The 19,287-nt window shown below is 41.2% G+C and overlaps 1 protein-coding gene across 1 annotated transcript; it reads left to right on the top strand.

Moving 5' to 3' along the window:
- The first annotated feature begins 2,876 nt into the window (after positions 1-2,876).
- OGFRL1 (opioid growth factor receptor like 1) lies at positions 2,877-17,739 on the top strand. The gene is made up of 7 exons (XM_077812127.1): positions 2,877-3,092; positions 7,791-7,877; positions 8,295-8,373; positions 12,115-12,193; positions 12,291-12,357; positions 12,501-12,646; positions 13,952-17,739. The coding sequence occupies exons 1-7, from the start codon at positions 2,877-2,879 to the stop codon at positions 14,715-14,717; spliced, it is 1,440 nt and encodes a 479-aa protein (XP_077668253.1). The 3' UTR covers positions 14,718-17,739.
- The last annotated feature ends 1,548 nt before the right edge of the window (positions 17,740-19,287 follow it).

The raw sequence follows: 19,287 nt of genomic DNA, 5'->3' as shown, positions 1-19,287 counted from the left end.
TTAGGGGCAGCCATCAGATGGAACTGGAGTGCAGACTGGAAAGCCAGGTTTCAGGGACCAAAGTTGTGGAAAGGTTGGGTTTGGGGCAGGAAGGGGATCTTGGATTATTGGGTCCCCATCTTGAGGAATAGATTGTTTGATCTAGGGGTGGGTTGGAAGAGCTGGGTTCTGAGGACAGCAGGTTGCTGGGATGATGGTGTGGAAGGGTAGATGGAGAGGCAAGAGGAGACTTTGGTCTTTGTAGAGAGTAGAGGAGGTCTGCATTGTGTAGGCAGTGGGGTGGGGGCATGCTCCATCTTGCAGAGAAGTGGGTACAGGGGCTGGGGAAGCTGGTGCTGCTGGACAAGACTGGGCTGGCTTATTGAAAGGCCTAACCACTTACAGCTCAACCCAGCAGCACCAGTGATCAAGCTAGTGTAATCCTTGGAGGTATAAAGAGGAGAGTAATGAGTAGGAGTAGGGAGGTGATTTTACCTGTGTATACGGCACTGGTGAGACGGATACTGGAATAGTGAATATAGTTCTGGTGGATGTTAATAAAATTGAAGAGGTGCAGAGAAGAACCACAAAAATGATTTGCAGTCTGGAGAAAATGCTTTGCAGTGAGAGACTTAAACAGCTCAATCAATGTAGCTTACCCAAAAGAAGAATGAAAGGTTACTTGATTATAGTGTATAAATGTCTTCATGGAGAGAAAATATTGGGTACTAAAGGGCTCATTAATCCAGCAGAGAAAGGCATAACAAGAACCAGGGCCGTCCATAGAGGGGTGCGGGGCCTGGGGTAGAAGCGACGGATTTGACTCTTCTGGGACCGACTGCGCTGGCCAATTGCACCAGCCTGCAGGGCCCTCCAAAGCGTGGGCCCTGGAATGGGAGGGCTGGGGCGGAAAGGACGGATTCATCTCTTCCAGGACTGACTACGCCGGCCAATCACACCGGCCTGCGGGGACCCCCAAAAGCGTGGGGCCCGGAGCGGTTGCCCCGATTTGCCCCACCCAAGGGACAGCTCTGACAAGAACCAGTGGCTAGAAGCTGAAGCCAGACAATTAAAAAATAAGGCACAAATTTGTAATAGTGAGGGTGACGAACCATTGGAACAAAATACTATAAGAAGTGCTGGATACCTTTCTGGAAGATATACTTTTGCCAAATATAAGTTATTGGACTCAATACAGGAGTAAATTTAATGGCATGTGCTATACAGGAGGTCAGACTAGATGATCAAATGGTCCCTTCTGGCCTTAAACTATGAATTTATGATGCCCGTTCCTGTTGCTTCTATCTCATTCCCAAACATGTCCTGGGATTCAAGACCCAGCTCAGACTGGGCGCAGAAGCACCAAACACTGGCTCTCTAGCTCCAATTTTCTGTCTTCTTGCTCTATGTGCTCGTTGCTGTCTATCTGACTCACAACCCTGCCCAGAGCCTTTAAACTGTCCAGTGTAAAATCAGGGCCCATGCTTGTGGCACTGCTAATGAAGAAATCCATCTCATCATAGTGTGGACATGTCTTTGGTAAATACCAGACTGGAATTTATGGTCCCTAGCCTTCCAGAAAAGCATTTTAATCCCTTTGATTTTCTTCTTAGAGTGCACTCCTATTTGTTGGATTCCCTGCATAGACGGTGTATGTGAAATCTCATCGTACAGCCTGGAACTTTGGTTCTTGTTCCCAAAATCATGGGCCCTGCTAGCATCACACTAGAGATCCACCAGTACCCTGGTGTCATCCTCCAGCTGGCCGGCAGCATGCAGAGGTGATGCCTTCGTTGGGGCCATCTTCAAAAAATGGACTTCTCTACTGGTATGGATGAGCGCAACTGCTGGTACTGGAAGTCACATGGAAATGAGAGGAAGTGGGGGAGGACTGCTGAGCAGGCCTACAGGCAGTGATAGCGGACTTCCGGTTAAGAAGCAGGGAATAGGTAGATTGCAAGAAAAGGACATGGGGATGGGAGTAGAGTAACCAGATACCCTGATATTATCAGGACTGGCCTGATATTGGGGGCTTTGTCTTATATATACAACTACACCTTCTCTCCTCCCCAGCAAAAAAAAGTGTCCTGATTTTTCACACTTGCTATCTGGTCACCCTAGCTGGGAGTCCTAAGGGATTGGAGATCCAGCCAGCAGCCTTCAATTTTTATGCTGAGGTAGGAGCCTGCATCCACACTACATATAGGGCAAGTTAGTAGCTTTTGAGAGAAACTCACCTGAGGTCTGCTCTACACCACACCCACCCCAACCCCTTCTGTGCGGCTACCGCACCTGGGGTATGTCTATGCTGAACCCGTCGTTCCCAACTCAGGTAGATGTATAGGGCCTAGCTTTGACTGAGCACCCTAAAAACGGAAGTGTAGCTGTGATGGTGGGGGTATGACCTAGCTGCCCCAGTAGTACCTAGGATCCTGGACGGAGCCACCGCCTTGCCAGTAGCACAGCTGGAAATTACAGCTGTAGCTGCAGTGTGGAAGGAGACTAGAGCTCTACCTCGTGCTAACGGGCTAGTGCCGGCGAGCCCATGAGGGACCCTGAGCGAGACCCTGCCCCCCGTGTCTCATTCATGCAGGAGCAGGGGGAGGGAAGGGGCGTGCGCGAGCGCTTGCTGTGGAAATCCCGAAGCCTCCAGCTCCTCCCTGTGTGTGTCTCTAGGCTGGGGACCGGCTGAGGCGCAGGCAGCCCGGGCTGCCGCCTTTGCCTTGCTCCCGCTCTCCTCCTCCCTGGGCTCCCCGCCTGCGGCCTCCCCACACTGACATGCCCCAGCAGCAGCAGCTGCAGCCCTAGCCCCGCCTGCGGCCCCTTCCGCCGGCTCTCCGCGTCCTCCCGGAGGAGGCGAAGGCGCTCGGCTCGGGGGCTGTCATCGCGCCTCCCCGATGGGCAGCCTGCTGAGCGGGGTCAGCGTCAAGGAGCCCGCCACGGTGGAGGACTGCGACTCCACCTGGGAGACGGACTCCGAGCCCGAGCCGCAGGACCCAGGCGGGGACCAGCAGCAGGAGGCGGTCGGCGGGGAAGAGCCGGCCCCGGAGCCGCCGGCCCCTCTCCCTGCCGCAAGCGGCCGGCCCGAGGAGATCCAGCAGGAAGGGGAAGAGGTGGAGGGGGGCCGAGAAGAAGCAGCAGCAGCCCCCGGCCCTGAGCAGGTACCCCTGGCACCGTCAACTTCTGCAGGCTGGCTAGGAGCCAGACAGAGCCCCCCGGCAGCCCGGCGGGTGTTTTCTTACCGCCCCCAGCCAGGGCTGTGGGAGGTCTCCACGGTCATGGGTGTCCCATGAATGCAGCAGGCTTGGGGCGCTGGGGATTTGCTCTGCTTTCTCGGTACCCTTCCGCACGTCGTGTTGTCGGCGTAAATTGGGGCTGGATCTTTGCTTTGGAATGAAGCAGCACAAATGGGGGTGGGGGGCTGCGTGGCACCCCCGGGCTGGGGGAGGCAGACCCCGCTTGGGTACTTTGCTGCTTTCTGAGTGTGCCGCCTGCTGCCGCCTGGGTGCTTGTTTTCCTCCTGGTGACGTGTGCTCTGTATCAGGCTGAAAAAGAAGGAAGTGTGTTGGGCTGTGGGGATTTTTTAAAAATTTTTTTTTTTATTTCCCCTACCGCAGTTTGTTTCACAGCTCATTTCTACTGGCCTTCAAGGCTGTTTGAGACCAAGATTGTTTTGATATCCTCTTAGTAATCTAATGCTATGGTTACCAACCATGGGGAATGTGTGTGTGGACAGAGCAAAGGACTGGAAGCCAGGAACTCAGGAGATCTAATCTTGGCTCTGATATTGACACCTTTGTGTGGCCTAGGGCAAGTCTCTTGATTTCACCTCTCTGTGAAGACTTAATCTCTCTTGAGAGGGAAAGTTAGTTAATATTTGTAAAGTCCTTTGAGATGAAACATGCTAAGTATAATAATTATAGTATTACTTTTGGTACTTTCTGGCACCTATGACTGGAATTTTATGCTCCCCTTTCAATGATGATCCTCAGTGCAAGGTCACATTGCTCTGCTACCTATTTCCCATTCATCTGTAAGTGACCTGCAGTGGCAGCTTTGCTGCTCTCTCATGATTGCACCTGTCTTGGTTAGTCTCTAAGGTGCCACAAGTACTCCTTTTCTTTTTGCGAATACAGACTAACACGGCTGTTACTCTGAAACCTGTCTGAGGTTTGGAACAGCTCAGGGTCCACAAATTGTGCACAAAAGGATAGAAAGTGATGTGCACTGTTGGTATAACCAAGGTATTATGCTCCTGAACCTATGACAGGCTGAGTGACTTTAATGGGATTTGAAAGTGCTCAGCACGTTACCAGAGACTGGGCTCAGTATCTGCTAAACTAGTACCCAGTTGCTGAAAAGGTTGAAAATTGTTAGTGTAGTAGAGCAGCTTTCAGGCTCAGCAGCAGTGGCTTATTAAGAGATACAAGACTAGTATACTGATGTCGTCTTGATATCTCTGAGGCTTCCATATTTTTTTTCTATACTAAGATTTTATCTATAGTAGGAAACTTTTCCTTAAAATTACCACCGTTGCTAGCATCTGTAGTGTTCTACAGAGTAGCGACAGTGGGAGCCCTTGTGTACATTGGGTTCCAGCAGGGGTAGCCAATAGGCGGACCAGGGGCCAGATCCGGACCGCCAGATGTTTTTGAATGGACCCCAACATCTATTTATTTACTTATTATTATCATTGTTATTTTATTATTATTATTTTCTCCAGAATCTGGACCTTGACTAGATCTTGCCCAAGAAATTTGGACCTTGCCAAAAATTAATTGACTACGCCTGGGTGCCAGTGTATCAGCAGCTGCCAATATTTTAGTTGCCAAAACATGTATACCGATTCTGAGCAGGGCTAGCTGCTAGATGCTATGTATAGCATCATTCCTACCACTGTTACCCCCCAAGAGTAGCAGAACCGGTGGCAGCAACAGTGGGAAATTTTAGAGGGGGGAAAAAAAAGGCTAATGTAAATAAAGCCTAAAGGCCCAGTTTGACCCTTAATTACTCATGTGCAACTCCAATGGACATTAATAGGAGATGTACTTGCACTCCCTGTAACTGAGGGTAGAAGCAGTGCCTAGGCATCTAAACTGAAAATTGTCTTATGTTTGAGGGACTGAGATGAATAATTACAATTAAAGATGGTACAAGGAAAACTAACAACATAAGATCAGTCCAAACGCAAATATATTGCACAACAAGTTGCAAGTGTCTTATGGTAAGCATTCTTACACTTGGATGTCGAAAACAAGTCAATTTGTTTTCAGATTTACTGTAGTAGCAGATATTTGTAAGCCATAAAGTAAGATAACTAACCCTTGGAATGCGCTTACAATTCCAATCAGAAAGCCTGCGCTAAGTCTTTCTTTGCTGATTATGTGAAGATTATTTTTTAAACTTTGAAACACCAACATTAAATTTGTTGAAGGGGTTGAGGGATATGTATAAGTATTGGGTAGTACACAACGTAGATTTGTGACTTCTCACTGGACCAGATATCAAGAGTTTTGGTACTGAGTCCTGCATTTTAGGAACATAGGATGAAATCTTGACCCAGTTAAGTCAATGGCAAAACAGCCATTGACTTCAGTGGTATCAGAACTTCATCAATGGAGTCAAGCTTTTTCTTAGCTTTATAGAAGTGTTTACTTTTTGAGGTATATGTAAATGAAATAAGAACTAGAATTTTAAAATTTACTGTCATTCTGCTTCATGTATCATGGTGGAGCAGCTAATGCCTGGTATTTAATTATCAAAGGGTATTTCCTGTTCAAGTAAGCATGTTTTATCTTTAGTTGGAGTCACAGCCAGTCTATCATCAAAGACTGTTTGTCATCAAAGCAATGTATTAATGGCAAGGAGTTTGGGGTACAGTGGATGGAGGATATCCTGTGTAATAACACAGGAGTAAGCCTGGCTGTGTCCATACTACCACAAATAAGGTGTAAAGGAGTGTTTAATTTCCCCCCCCACCCCCCAGCCCCTGCAAGTTTGTGTATTGATTTCTGTAGGGGAGTTTTATTTTTGCATCTTAAAACAAATAGAAGTATCTCTGATTACAATATTGTAGAAAACAAAATGATGTGAAAAATAAAGTGCATAACAGAATTAGTAAGTCTCTGTATATGGGTGCTTTTAGCTGGGTTTTTGGAAAATGTATACAGCTTGATCCAGCACCTGCTGAAGCCAATGGGAGTCTTTCCACTGACTTCAGCGGGCTCTGAATCAGGCCCATAGATTCCAAAATGGTTGGGATCTACTACAAGCTTTCATAAATGCTTTTTTTTTTTTTCAAGAACAATTTTGCTTTAGGGTTTTAATGATGCTTTTCACTGGAACGTAAACTTATGTTCTTATGATAAATGAAGTGGGGGAGTAGCTCCCTTTTATGGACACACAGCCAGCCAGGTAGCTATAAAATCCCTCTTGGTGGCTGCTTGCTATACCTGTAAATGGTTAAAAAGTCCCCCAAGTAAAGAAAAGTGAGTGGGCACCTGACCAAAAGAGCCAATGGGAAGGCTAGAACTTTTTAAAATTGGGAAAAAAGCTTTGCCTTTGTGTTCTGTGGTGGTTCTCTGGAGAGAGGGGAACAGAGAAAGGCAGGGCTATGACTATGCTGTAAAAAACCTTTTGCCAGGTATGGAAATAATCAGATTATAGCTAGAACTACCCAAATATGTAAGTAGATTAGGAATGTCTAGAAAGACGTGATTAGGGTTATTTCTTTTATTTTCTGTAAGGCTTGTGAACTCCTCTGTGCTAACCCCAGATGCTTTTGTTTGCTTGTAACCTTTAAGCTGAACCCCCAAGAAAGCTATTTTGGGTGCTTAATTTTTGGAAGTGCTCTTTTAAAATCTAGCAAAAGCCTAAGTTTCAGATGTATTTTCTTTCTTTTTGTTTTTAATAAAATTTACCTTTTTAAGAACAGGATTGGATTTTTGGTACCCTAAGAGGTTTGTGCATATGTTGTTTAATTACCTGGTGGCAACAGCTGATTTCCTTTGGTTTCTTCCTTAGCTCTGCGGGGCGGAGGTGAAAGGGCTTGAGGGTACCCCACAGGGAGGAATTCCCAAGTGCTCCTTCCTGGATCCAAAAGGGGTTTGCATTTGGGTGGGGCAGCGTTTACCAAGCCAAGGTTAGAGAGAAGCTGTAACCTGGAGTGGCAAGTATTAATTTTTTTAATCCTTGCAGGCTGCCGCCTTCTGCACTCAAAGTGCCAGAGTGTGGACTCAGCCTTGACAGATCTAAACACTAGTTTCCTGAATCATATAAAATAGTTTGACAGTGCTACAAATATTCTTGTTTGCCATTCAATAGTTTTCTTCCACAGGATGCAGTGGTAGCTTTAGGTATGCTTTCATGGTAAGATATGACCCAGACTTATGAATAGTCTGATTTCACTAACATAAAGGTATAGTTATGCTTCACTTTCATGTTCAGCCACTTCTTATTTTGTCTTGATAAGCGTTTGCGCTTTTTAAATAATTTCTAGATAAGTTTTACATTCAGTAAATAAATCACTGACCAACCTATCGGTCCAAATTCAAGAAATTACAGAATTTATAAATGGATCTACCATGTGTGCTAGGCCTGCTTTTGTTCATATGTTAAAAATATCCTTCCTGTCACACACATATTGTTTGATAAAAGCTTAAGTAAATTTATGCAACTGTACATCTATGTATTCAGAATTCTTGAAGCCCATTCTGAAAAATAATTATTTTAAAATGTGTCAAACCATAATAATACAAATCAGTGTTCAGCTTGGCTGTAGGTGGATATTAACTACTCTTTAAATGTTTCAGAATGATGATACAACTGAACTGACAACAAAACCAAAGAGGAGCTTTTATGCAGCAAGAGACTTGTACAAGTATCGACACCAGTATCCAGTAAGGGCATTATGTGGTTTAAAAACTCTTTAAATAAAGAACAATAACCAACAAAACTCATTAAAACAGGCCTTATCTTTCCCTATTAAGTATGAGACAATGAAAAGAGTAGGATTTCTGATGGAATAGCCAAAAGTAAATGCCAGAGGGGGGAGACTGGACCTGATGTACCATTGTTCCCTCCCAAACCTATAAAACTCCTTCATGCCTGAGGAGCTTACCGTCTAAGGTCCTGATCATGCAAACTTTTATGCACATGCTTAATTTTAAGCAAGTGAGTAGTCCCAGTGACTTACTATTTTTAGAGGCCTACCTTCTTGGTTCTAAAATCTTTTAAAAGAGCTGAATGCTAGCATACTTCCACTGTTGATAGTTTTATTGCAGACTAATAATGCTTTGTTTCTTTCTTTTCAGCAGAACTTTAAAGATCTCCGGTATCAAAATGACTTGTGCAATCTCCGATTTTATAAGAATAAAATTCCCTTTAAACCTGATGGTGAGTAATCTGACAGTAGTAGTAACAAAAACAATGTGCAATAACATAAAACTGAACTGATAATTACAGTACTAAGGACTAGGTTTGTGTAATACTTATGTCACAAAAATGTCCACACAGTGCCTTTTTTAATTGACTTTTCCTGTAGTGTAATGTTAATATACTGAGAACACTGCAGTATACACCATTCCTTAAAGGTGGCTGTATAACACAGAAATTATTTATTACATTAGTCCCCGTTCTACAGGGGAACATTTCAGTCATGGCTGGAAATTCTAAGCAATGCATTCCCAATGCAGTCATGGGACTCTAACCGCACCTTTCATGAATACCAATGGCTGTTGCTTATGTTACGAACTGCACATCAAGCTGCAGTGATATCCTTAACATAGAAATAAGATATTCCATTAAGAATAGTTTAAGGGCTGCATTATGACTGTTACAGTGATGATGCAGTAGGGCTGGAGGAAGTGCATCTTGTAAAAATCAGCACTGGAGACATTATACCTGAGAAAGCCAGGTGCAGGCTCAATGCCTCCAGTGGTCCGGGGGTAAGAAGAGTCACCAGCAGCACTTGTTACACCTTTAGAAATGGTTAGGAAGGTGCTTTTTCCAGCACAGCCCTCTGGACACTTGCTTATGCATGGGAATTATTAATATCTGTATTACTGTAGCATCTGGAACCCTAGTCATGGACCATTATCCTATTGTGCTAGGTTCTTAAGAAGGATCTCCCACTCAAGTGTGACTCCATATAATTTTGGGTGGTGTTCATAGGGAGTGCGAGCAGCCGCTCTATGGGGCCAACTGCTCTAGAGCATAGTGGGAAAGGAGCTCCCTGCCTCCACCTGCTTACCACAACACTGGCTCTGAGGTAGCCATAGTTTGGTGCTAAAAGCTATAGATTTAGGGTGTGATTTTTTTTTTTCTGAGTCACTCAGAATAGGCCTTCCTGTGCCCCCTGGAATTTGGTGGCAGTGCTGCCAATCTCTTGAATCATTGTGAATAACATCATTTTGACTGGTACTGGAGCCAGCATGGTAATGATGTGAGGCGCTCCTGGTGAATTCTAGCCCTGCCCAAGGGGAAAAAAAACCCTTTTACTGGCTACCTTCTCCACTGCCCCATGTCCTGCAGAAGAGCATCCAACCAGGGCTGCTTCAGAAGGCAGGTCTAGCTCTCCCCTCAGGAGTCAGTGGTGGTTCTGGGTAGGGGAGTGATGCCATTCTCACAGGAGGGGAGTGTGACATATCAGTCACACCCTGGAAATCCAGATCAGTGGGGGGAGGGCTGTGTCACCCTTGCCCTGCAACATGTGGGGCCTTGCAATGCCTTACTGTTGTAGCTCCCAGCTTGGACCTCTTACAAACAGCATGCAGCTGTTTTATTGCCAGCATGCAGGTCACTCGCAGATGTGTTTCTGTAACTGCAGCCTGTCAGTCACATCCTGGCTCTCACCAGCCTTTGTTATTCCGCAAGGTGACACCAACACATTCCCAGTTCCAGATTTCTCTCTAGAAATGTATGTTTTCTACTGCTCAGCCCTCTTCTGGACAGTCCAAATATATGTTATTCCTTTAAGGAAATAATATACAACTTGCCACTTTAAATGGAGTTACGCAGACACTTCTTAAACACAATTAGATAAAACAATAAAACAAGTTTATTAAAGATAAAGAGAGAGGTTTTAATTGAGAATAAGCATAGGAAATACAGTCAGAAATAGTTACAAAAATAAAGATAAAATACTTTCTAATGCTAAACTTAACAAACTATATTAGATTTAAGCAAAATTTCTCACCACATGCTTCCAGGACCTCTCCCCCAGAATCCAACAGCTGCTTCTTTTGTCTTCTCAAATGCAAAGAGTGAGATGGACAGGGGGAGAAACGAGAGGAGACTCTTAAGGTGTTTTTCACCTGTGTATGCTCAGGTGCAGGTTTGCTTTTGTTTCCTCCCTTTCTACTTGATGACTCTGTTTATTACTTAAATGCAAATTAAGGCAAACACACACTCTTTGTTCAAGACAGGCTTGTTTGGCCAGTTTGATGCTTCATGAGTTTTGAACATGCACTTTTAACATCATATAGAAAGAAGTTTACAGTTTCACACACAATGCTGCTATACACATTTTACCATATTACTGATCAGCAAGTTGAGTTTTCAGATGGTATCTCACAAGTCATACTTTGTACAAAGATTATTACAATAATGTGTAGGGTGTGAATATAGGGGTGCATCCCATTACAGGGAGAAGGTAATGAGCAGAAAGATCCTAGCAGCTCAAGGCGGCTCTGCTCCCTCCTTCCTGATGCCCTTTTGTGAAAAATGGGTCAATCTGCTCTCTGCATCCCCTCCATGCCAGGCCTGGGCAGGGACAGTGGGGGTGAAGAGCCTCTGGAGCTTTCTCCCTTTTTCTCTGATCCTGGGAAGGAGGAGACGGGCACTTAGCAGATGGGTAAAGAACCCTTGGAGCTGTAAGAGCAGATAAGGGAGGCTGGAGGAGCAAAGTTGATGTGGGCACAGGGGCACAGATATGGGAAATTGATGTGGGAACAGATGTGTTCGTATTTAATTTGTTGCTGGGCTCGGAGACAGGCAGATGTGGGCTGGGGCAGGCAGACACACAAATAATTAATTAGAACTTTGGCTTGGGGAGAAGCTGGAAGGAAGTTCCGCACCATCAGGTAGCCATGTAGAGACCCTGCAGTGGGGGCCAAAATCAGCGTGCCATATAAATTTGGGAGAGTGGGCAACACTGTGACACAAGAGGATATTTTTTCTTAAATCTCATGTTTGTTTTTTAGTTTTTCTCATGGTTTTTGAACTTTGGGGGTTGGCAATATTTCAGTGATAAAACTGCTATTAAGTTCAACCAGAGAAGAGTTAGCACAGAGCGCTTTTGAAAATCCCACTATATAATTAGAATGTAAGGCTTTGGGCGCGGGGGGTGTCATCAGTGTGTCCTGTGCTTTGTCCAGCAACTAGCACAAAGAGGTGCTAATGTGTGACTGGAGCTCTGAGGTGCTGCATGGTATGAATGATTAATAATAATTCATAAATTCCATTTTTGTTTGGTCCCCTACTGTTGGTTTCTGTTTGTGTTTGCCAGTTGGACCCAAATGCATTCATGTGTTGAGACTAATACAAGTGGAAATTATCCTGGAGTGTTGTAGATTTTTCCAGCGTGACTTGAGAAACTCCATTTAAATTCTTGGCAGTGCTAGTGGCCTCAGGAGTTTCAGGCACAATTAATTGAAACAAATTCCCAGATCCTAATGCACCTGGCAACCGGAGAGATTCTTGAATCAATGACTTCCTTGCAGTATTCAGGACATATGCTACTAGACTAGGATCTCATATATGCAGAGTTGCGTTAATGTAGTGACTATAGATTTCACTCTGAATATCATCAGAGTAAACAGCTTGTTTTAAATGTGATAAAAAATCTACTCCATTGAGTAAACAATGATCAACATACTTTACACAGGTTATAGTGCCATATCCTCAGCTGGTATAAATCCGCATCTATTGAAATCAATGGAGCTATGCCAATTTACGCCAGCTGAATAGCTGGTCTGTATTAATTAGCATCTGTGTATGGACAATGCTAATTATCCTTTTCTTTAATGTAATGGCATGTCTTTAGCACAAAGCACAATATAGGGCTAAAACATTTGTGATACATTTGAAAGATATATTTTATCACTACCTAATAATTTCCTGAATTTGTTTATACAGGAGTTTACATTGAAGAAGTCCTGAATAAATGGAAGGGAGACTATGAAAAATTGGAACATAATCATACTTATATACAGTGGTTGGTTACTTATTAGCTATTTTTATTTTAAAGCATTGATTTGATTAAAAGTGTTATTTTGTCCACCATAAACTAAAACCATTTTTTTTTTAAACAGGCTTTTTCCACTTCGAGAACAAGGTTTGAATTTCTATGCTAAAGAATTAACTACATATGAAATAGAGGTAATATACATTGAGTTTACTGTCAACTCTCAGATTAATATTGAAGTAGGACTGTTTGTTATTGTATCAGGTTGTTGTGTACAATGCAAAAGAATTTGGTTTAGAGCCATTTAGGTTTTTAGATTAACTTCTTGTTTTATTAGGAATTCAAGAAAACAAAAGAAGCAATTAGAAGATTCCTGTTGGCTTATAAAATGATGTTGGAGTTTTTTGGAATAAAACTAATTGATAAAACAGGAAATGTAGCTCGAGCTGCTAATTGTCAAGAAAGATTTCAACATTTGAATGAGTAAGTAATGGCATGCATTAGATGCCATGTAAATTGCCTTAGAATTTTTATCCTTTGTTTTCTAGAGAAAAGCAGGACATATTTTCAAAAGAATGCCAAGGAAGTGGGAAAGACAAAAAGCAAGAATCAACAATTGTTTTGTGTCTGGATGTGTGTATCTCTTCCACACATTCTTGTGACTGTGCTCCTTACCTACTGTCAATCTAACCAACAGCCATGAATTCACTGAACGTAATACTTTCAAGTACTATTGAATAAGAACACAACTCCATATTAGTTTGTCTAACACGCGGCTGTACAAATTTCTCAATTATTCCCAAAATGATGCTTCTAGCCTATTAACAAATATTGGATTATCTAAGTATTCACTTTTCTTTACTTTTAAAAGGAGGAGCAAATTCTCCACACTTTTAATAGGCTTGAAAAAGAGAAGGCTTCCCTCCTCGCCTAAAAATTAAATGCTTTATCTCAACTGTAACACTACCTGAATAGTTTTAACGTACACTAGGCCAAATTTTGACCTGACTCTCACCCTGTGTAATCCCATTTCCTTCACAGGGATTATCTGGGAGATAAGTCGAAGTTGAATTTGGCCAACATTTATCTCTCAGGGTTTTTTTTAAGTTTGATAGGACTTTTCTAATACCACTGAGCTTGAAATTGAAGTTTGTTTTCTTGCAACATTTTCTCCTGACATTATGGATGCACACTGCTTTCTTAGGTTAGAGTTGCTTATGAATAAATCTGGTCAAATAATTGCCTTTTCTGAAAAAAATCAAGTACTTTTATTTATCCAGTAGCTTATCTGAGTCATCTCATTGACCTTAGTAGACTTTGAATCAGGCCCTAAATAAGTCAGGGCTGCACAAGAGCGAAGGTCTCAATCACTGCGTATTTTACAAGATCAATTCAGGTGTTCCAGTGCTAGCTAGCCAAACAGTTTTAAGTCAATGTATTGCTAAAATAAACAAATAGTAGTGATCAGATTCCGTACTTGCAGCTCTTCGTCCAAGAGTCTCCCAGCATTTTACAAACATTAGTTTTCACTCCCAACTGTCCTGTGAGGAAGGTACTATTAAGTAGTAGTATCTGCATGTTACAGATGGAGAAAATAAAGCACAGAAAGATTAAATGACATGTCCATGACATGTACACAATGGCAAACGAGATAATGGAATCCAAGACTTCTGGCTCTAGTCCTATAACCACTAGCCTATACTCAATCTCTCACGTCAGCAGAATTTATTTTTAAGCATTTCTTGTCCCTATTATTTTTATCTAATTTCAGTGAATCTTTTCTTGCAGGTCCCAACACAACTACTTAAGAATCACTCGCATTCTGAAAAGTCTTGGTGAGCTTGGATATGAGAGTTTCAAATCTCCTCTTGTAAAATTTATTCTCCATGAAGCTCTTGTGGAAGACACAATTCCCAACATTAAGCAAAGTGCTTTGGAATATTTTGTATACACCATTAGAGACAGAAGAGAAAGGAGAAAGCTCCTGCGATTTGCCCAGCAACATTACACACCTTCAGAGCATTTCATCTGGGGACCACCAAGAAAACAGAAGTTGGAGGGAAACAAAACAGGTAAAAAGCCAACATCCCCAGTTTCTTCTCACAACAGTTACATTTCTAAACATAAGAAGTGGAGAGATTCCAAGAATACATCCATAACTGGTAGCTCAAGTAGCAAAACAGCTGAAGAAAAAAAGGTAGAACTCTCAAGACATGGAGAAGAAAATGAACAGTTTGGAACAGAAACTAACTGTGAAGCTGCTAGGCAGAGCAACAGTGAAAAGAACAGTGATACTGAAAGTCAAAATTCCAAATCAGAGGAAGTTCTCAATTTGTCAGACAAAAAGGAAAATATTCCTCATTCCAAAAAAGATACGGGAAAAGATGGCGAAAATCTGAGCCAAGATTGTGGAAATCCAACAGTTGTAGAGAGAGAGCCATGTGACAGTGAGAACTGTTCAAATAATGTATCTGCAGACGTGCAAGACAACCTCGGTAAGGATAAACCTCCAGTGGAATCCACCATAAAGAACAAAGATGAGATAAAATCATGAGTCCAAATTTAAAACTAGTTATGTTTCAAACTGAATGAAACAAATTATTCATTGTTCTTTCATTTTGGATGATATTCACATCTAGTGTAATATAAGGAAGATCATGGGACCAGGCTGGATATGAGAGCATCAGATTAAGCTTCTTAGGGGTTGATTTTTTTTTTAACTCAGTTTATAGGGCACAATCCAAAATGTGTATATGCTATTTAAAATATGTATATGCTAATTTGAAACAACTATATAGGATTAAATTCCATACATTCCCCTTCTCAGCTAGGTTTCAGTCCACATAGAAAGGAATGCCATTCATTTCTGATCTCACTTTGTTCATCTATTTTTTTAAAAATTAGAATGTTAGAATTTTGGTGTGTTAAGATTTGCAGGAAAAGACTGCAATATTGATTGCCTTTTTCAAGATGATTCTGCAAATTACTTTTAAGGGCCCAGGCCTTTCACTTTGTTTTGAAGTCAGTGGAAGTCCTGCATGATATCCAAGGGCAGAATTAGGTACAAAGGCTTTAATCTTAAATGAGCATTTTTGGCTGAGACTTTCTGAACTGGATATCAAAATGTTCCATTTTGTGAAGCATCATTCTAAATTAAGTGGAAGTGTAACTCATGATTAAACTGTACAAAAGCTTTATATGTACAGTCCTTGTCACAGTTGCAGGGTGAGCTGTGCTTTAGATCTCTTTAAATGTCTTTCCAGTGTGTCCCTCTGGTGACAGGTTTTGCTTCTCCCATCTACTGTATAAAAAAGAAAATAAATCTGGTTCTGAATTTTCAGTTGTTGGGCTCAGGATTCTTGGGATGTAAATCCAAAAAGTTTATAGTTGCAGAAATATATTCTGTCATTGTGACACTACTTGCACATGCAATAATGGCTATCCATCCATATGTAGGCACCTAAAATAAAAATGGCCTGATTTTTACAGAAAGTGCTGAGAACCTGAGAATTATCTCTGAAAAGACAGTAAAAGTTTACGTGGTTAAATACAGATTTAACTGCCTAATTATAAGCACCTAAGATTGAGCATTTTAGTCAGGTCTCATAAAGATGAAATGCAATGAGGTATTAATTTCCCACAAAGCGTCATGCTACAGAAAAACTAATATCTTTGTGCCTAATAGCACTCCTGGGTTCCATAATTTTTGTTTTGTAACTTCACCAATAGAACAATTCCTACATGGGCACTTCAACATTTAACTAATAAATGCCATTATATGTAAAATATTATGGTATGTCATAATTTTCCTGAAGGAAGGTGGTAAAAGTAAATATTATAATGGTGGTGTGCATAGTACATCTTAGGCAGAGGAAAACTCCTTTTTTCAATTTTTGTAAAAATTCCAATTGTTTCATGCTGTGACAATAGACCACTATTTATAAGGATGTTTTTGTCTCAAAGAAGTATTTTAATATCTAGCTTTAGTCTATGTATATGCTGTGGAAGAACACCAAAATTCGTTCCCCTATTTTGGAAGCAGTTAAAGAATAATTGAGCTCAAGCCCCAATCCTGCAATGTGGAGCCCCCTTAAAATCTGTGGGGATTCAAGTGGATGCAGGGGTCCACTTGCATGCATCTGCATCGTATTGAAAGATCAGGGCCTTAGGGCTTGCCTATACAGAGAGTTAAGATATGTCTACACTACAGAATTATGTTGACCTAAGTTACATCAGTTGTACAGCCACCTCAGTAATTAAATTGCTTTTGCACATCCACACTATGCTCCTTGTGTTGGCGGTGCACATCCTTGCCTGGAGAACTTGCACTGATTTAACTGTCAGAGTGGGGTATTGTGGGACAGCTTCTGAAAGGCAGCAACAGTCGATGTAAGCAACACAGTGTCTGCACTGAAACTGCGTGGACATAACTACATCAACCTAAGCACTACACCTCTTGCGGAGGTGGAGTTGTTAAGTCGGCATAGCGTGCAAGTTACATCTATGGGAGTAATATTTTAGTGTAGACACTTACAGTTAGGTCAATGTAGAGCTGTCTTGCATCAATCTAATTCTGTAGTGTAGACCAGGGTGAAATCTGCTGCGTGTTAAGTTGCCATGTGGACCCTGCTGCCATTCTCTAGAAGTTCCATAGTGCGCTTGACTTCATCTGTTTCAAATATGTGCTTTACATTCACACCCTGGCTTGCCATGCATTAAGTCTCTGTGGGCATAAGCCCATAGTCTGTAAAAGCACCTGCAGGACTAAAGGGCAATTCATGTTGAAATTATTGAAAATGATTGTGTATTCATAAATGTAAGCAGTTAGTTATTCACCAGTTATTTCAAAACCCAAGGATGTACAAAACAAACCATAATATTTACAGGTTATTTTTAACTTACTTTAGTCTTAAATGCTTGGGACTTTTGTGTGTGCTTAGTACAGTAACTTGCTTCTGCCCAGTAGTTAAGGGGAGTTTGATCAATTCATATATAGATTAAAGCGTCTTTCCCATTTAGGGGTCTATTTTCTATTAAATAGATATGTATAACTCCAAATAATGTAACTAGGAATTATATGCATACATAGACAGGTGGGAATTTGATTTATACCATAGTATTTTATTCAAATATCAAATGAAGGGGCATACCAGTGTGTAACTTGACAAACTTTCTACTGGGTACGCATGTGCAAGTGTAGTAGTTTATTTGACAAGTTCTGCAGATATGCTTCTCTTTGTATCTGAAATTGGAGTTATAGCTCACCTCCCCACCATACTGAACCAAATCCTGCCTCAATACATGGAAACTCTTTGACACAGAACCTATAAAAACTACTGCCCATTAAACAGAAAAGCAGCAATAAATGTGCATGTCTGGGAGCAAAACAGTGTCGATATTTCTGGTAATTAACAAACTTATCCTCAAGGTTGCTGAGTACTTGCAACTCCTCATTGAAGCCACTGAGGGTTAGGCTTGCTCAGTTCCTCTCAGGATCAGACTCTAAGATTCCAAGGAACCTATGTACTAGGAGTTTGTATAATATTAATTTATATTTCATGTTACCGAGATATAATCCTGCTTGAATTATTATTCTAGGGTAATTCTAATAATGTACAGTTGCATATACCTGTACCATACATAGAAAGTTTACGTCTGTGGTATAATTTTGATGGATGATCCAATAAGATAAGTCAAATGAGGTACAGTAGATTTAAATGGAAAACAAGTCTTGTTTCTTTTTAAATAAAGTTTATTTATATCTGCTTAACTAAATTATTTTGTGCACCTTTTTTTCTGTTGAGACTGAGGGTTGTGCTGGTAGTGATCCATGCAATGGGGCTTGGGGGTTTGTTTGTTTGTTTTTTTTTTAAGCTGCACGTAAATTTACATTATAGCATGCATACATTTATAAATGTGGCTAGAGGAAATGCTGGTTTGCCTCTAAAAGACTGATCACATGCTTACAGCCTTGTTTTGTGTGTGTGCAACATACCAACTTTAACTTTAATTTGGGGGAAAAGTGAAAACAGAAAAAATTTGCTTTTTTAATGAATTTTACCTAAAACCATTTTACACTGATTTTTAAAAAATGCAATAGCATCTCTTAATCAAAACTTGATAAAACTTGACAATATTGCCATTTAGAAGCTACAAAAATCCTTTATTCTCATTACAATGGAAATTATTACTTTTTTTCCCGCTGGAAAATGAATAATAAATTATAGTAAGATTTAATGGACTAGACTTTTTTCTGTTCAAGTGAAAAACATAATTTTATTGTGCATGTTTGTCAGAAGTATGAAAAATATAATTTTGAATTTCATTGACAACTGCTACGTTTACCTGGTTTACATTAGGAAAGCAGCAATCTGCCAGTAACTTTCCCCATTAAATAAATGGAAAGCAATTTGTGGGTTATACACTTTGACCTATGATATCATTTACTAACTCAGAACCTGCCACTGTACTCTAACAAATACATTAAAAGAATATAGTGGGTAAAGTGAATGTTAGTCACCTTAACTTTAGTGTACAACAACCTTGATAAATTGTAATGAAAACTTGCCCACCCAGTACAAATGTATTCATTTGTCCTTATCGTGATGATGACAGTAAGGATATTTTACTTGTCAGCCAAAAAAGGATGATTTGCCTCTGGTGAATAAATAATTACAGAACTGTTTCAAAATACAGTGTTTAGTGAGTGAAGTATTAAAAATAAAATTCCATCTTCAGAACAAAATTCATAATTTTATTTGTGTAATGGTGTAAAAGTAATTATTCAAAGGCAAAGTCTAATCCTAGCACAAAGCCCAAAGAGGTAAGATTTATGTTAGGAGAGAATAGTAGTGGTGGCACTATGGGACTATTTAAACCAATGTCAGATCTCTCTTAGGTCAAAAATTAGGGGTCGGAAGAGGGTGTAGAGTTGTGACAGTGTAGAAGGCAAAGATACAATCCTGAGCATGTGACAAGCGTAGTCCCCAATTTAGGTAATAGTGGTGACTGTCCTAGTACATATCTGCCCTTGCTATTGCAGCTGCACAGAAGTAACTATTTTACCCAATCTAGTTGCTGAATGCTGGATGTTGAGGGTCAAGAATGGGCCAACAAGGCCCATT

Source organism: Eretmochelys imbricata, chromosome 3, assembly GCF_965152235.1.
Source record: "Eretmochelys imbricata isolate rEreImb1 chromosome 3, rEreImb1.hap1, whole genome shotgun sequence".
Taxonomy (NCBI): domain Eukaryota; kingdom Metazoa; phylum Chordata; order Testudines; family Cheloniidae; genus Eretmochelys; species Eretmochelys imbricata.
The sequence above is the reverse complement of the archived record's forward strand: the minus strand, read 5'-3'. Positions and strand labels throughout refer to the sequence as shown.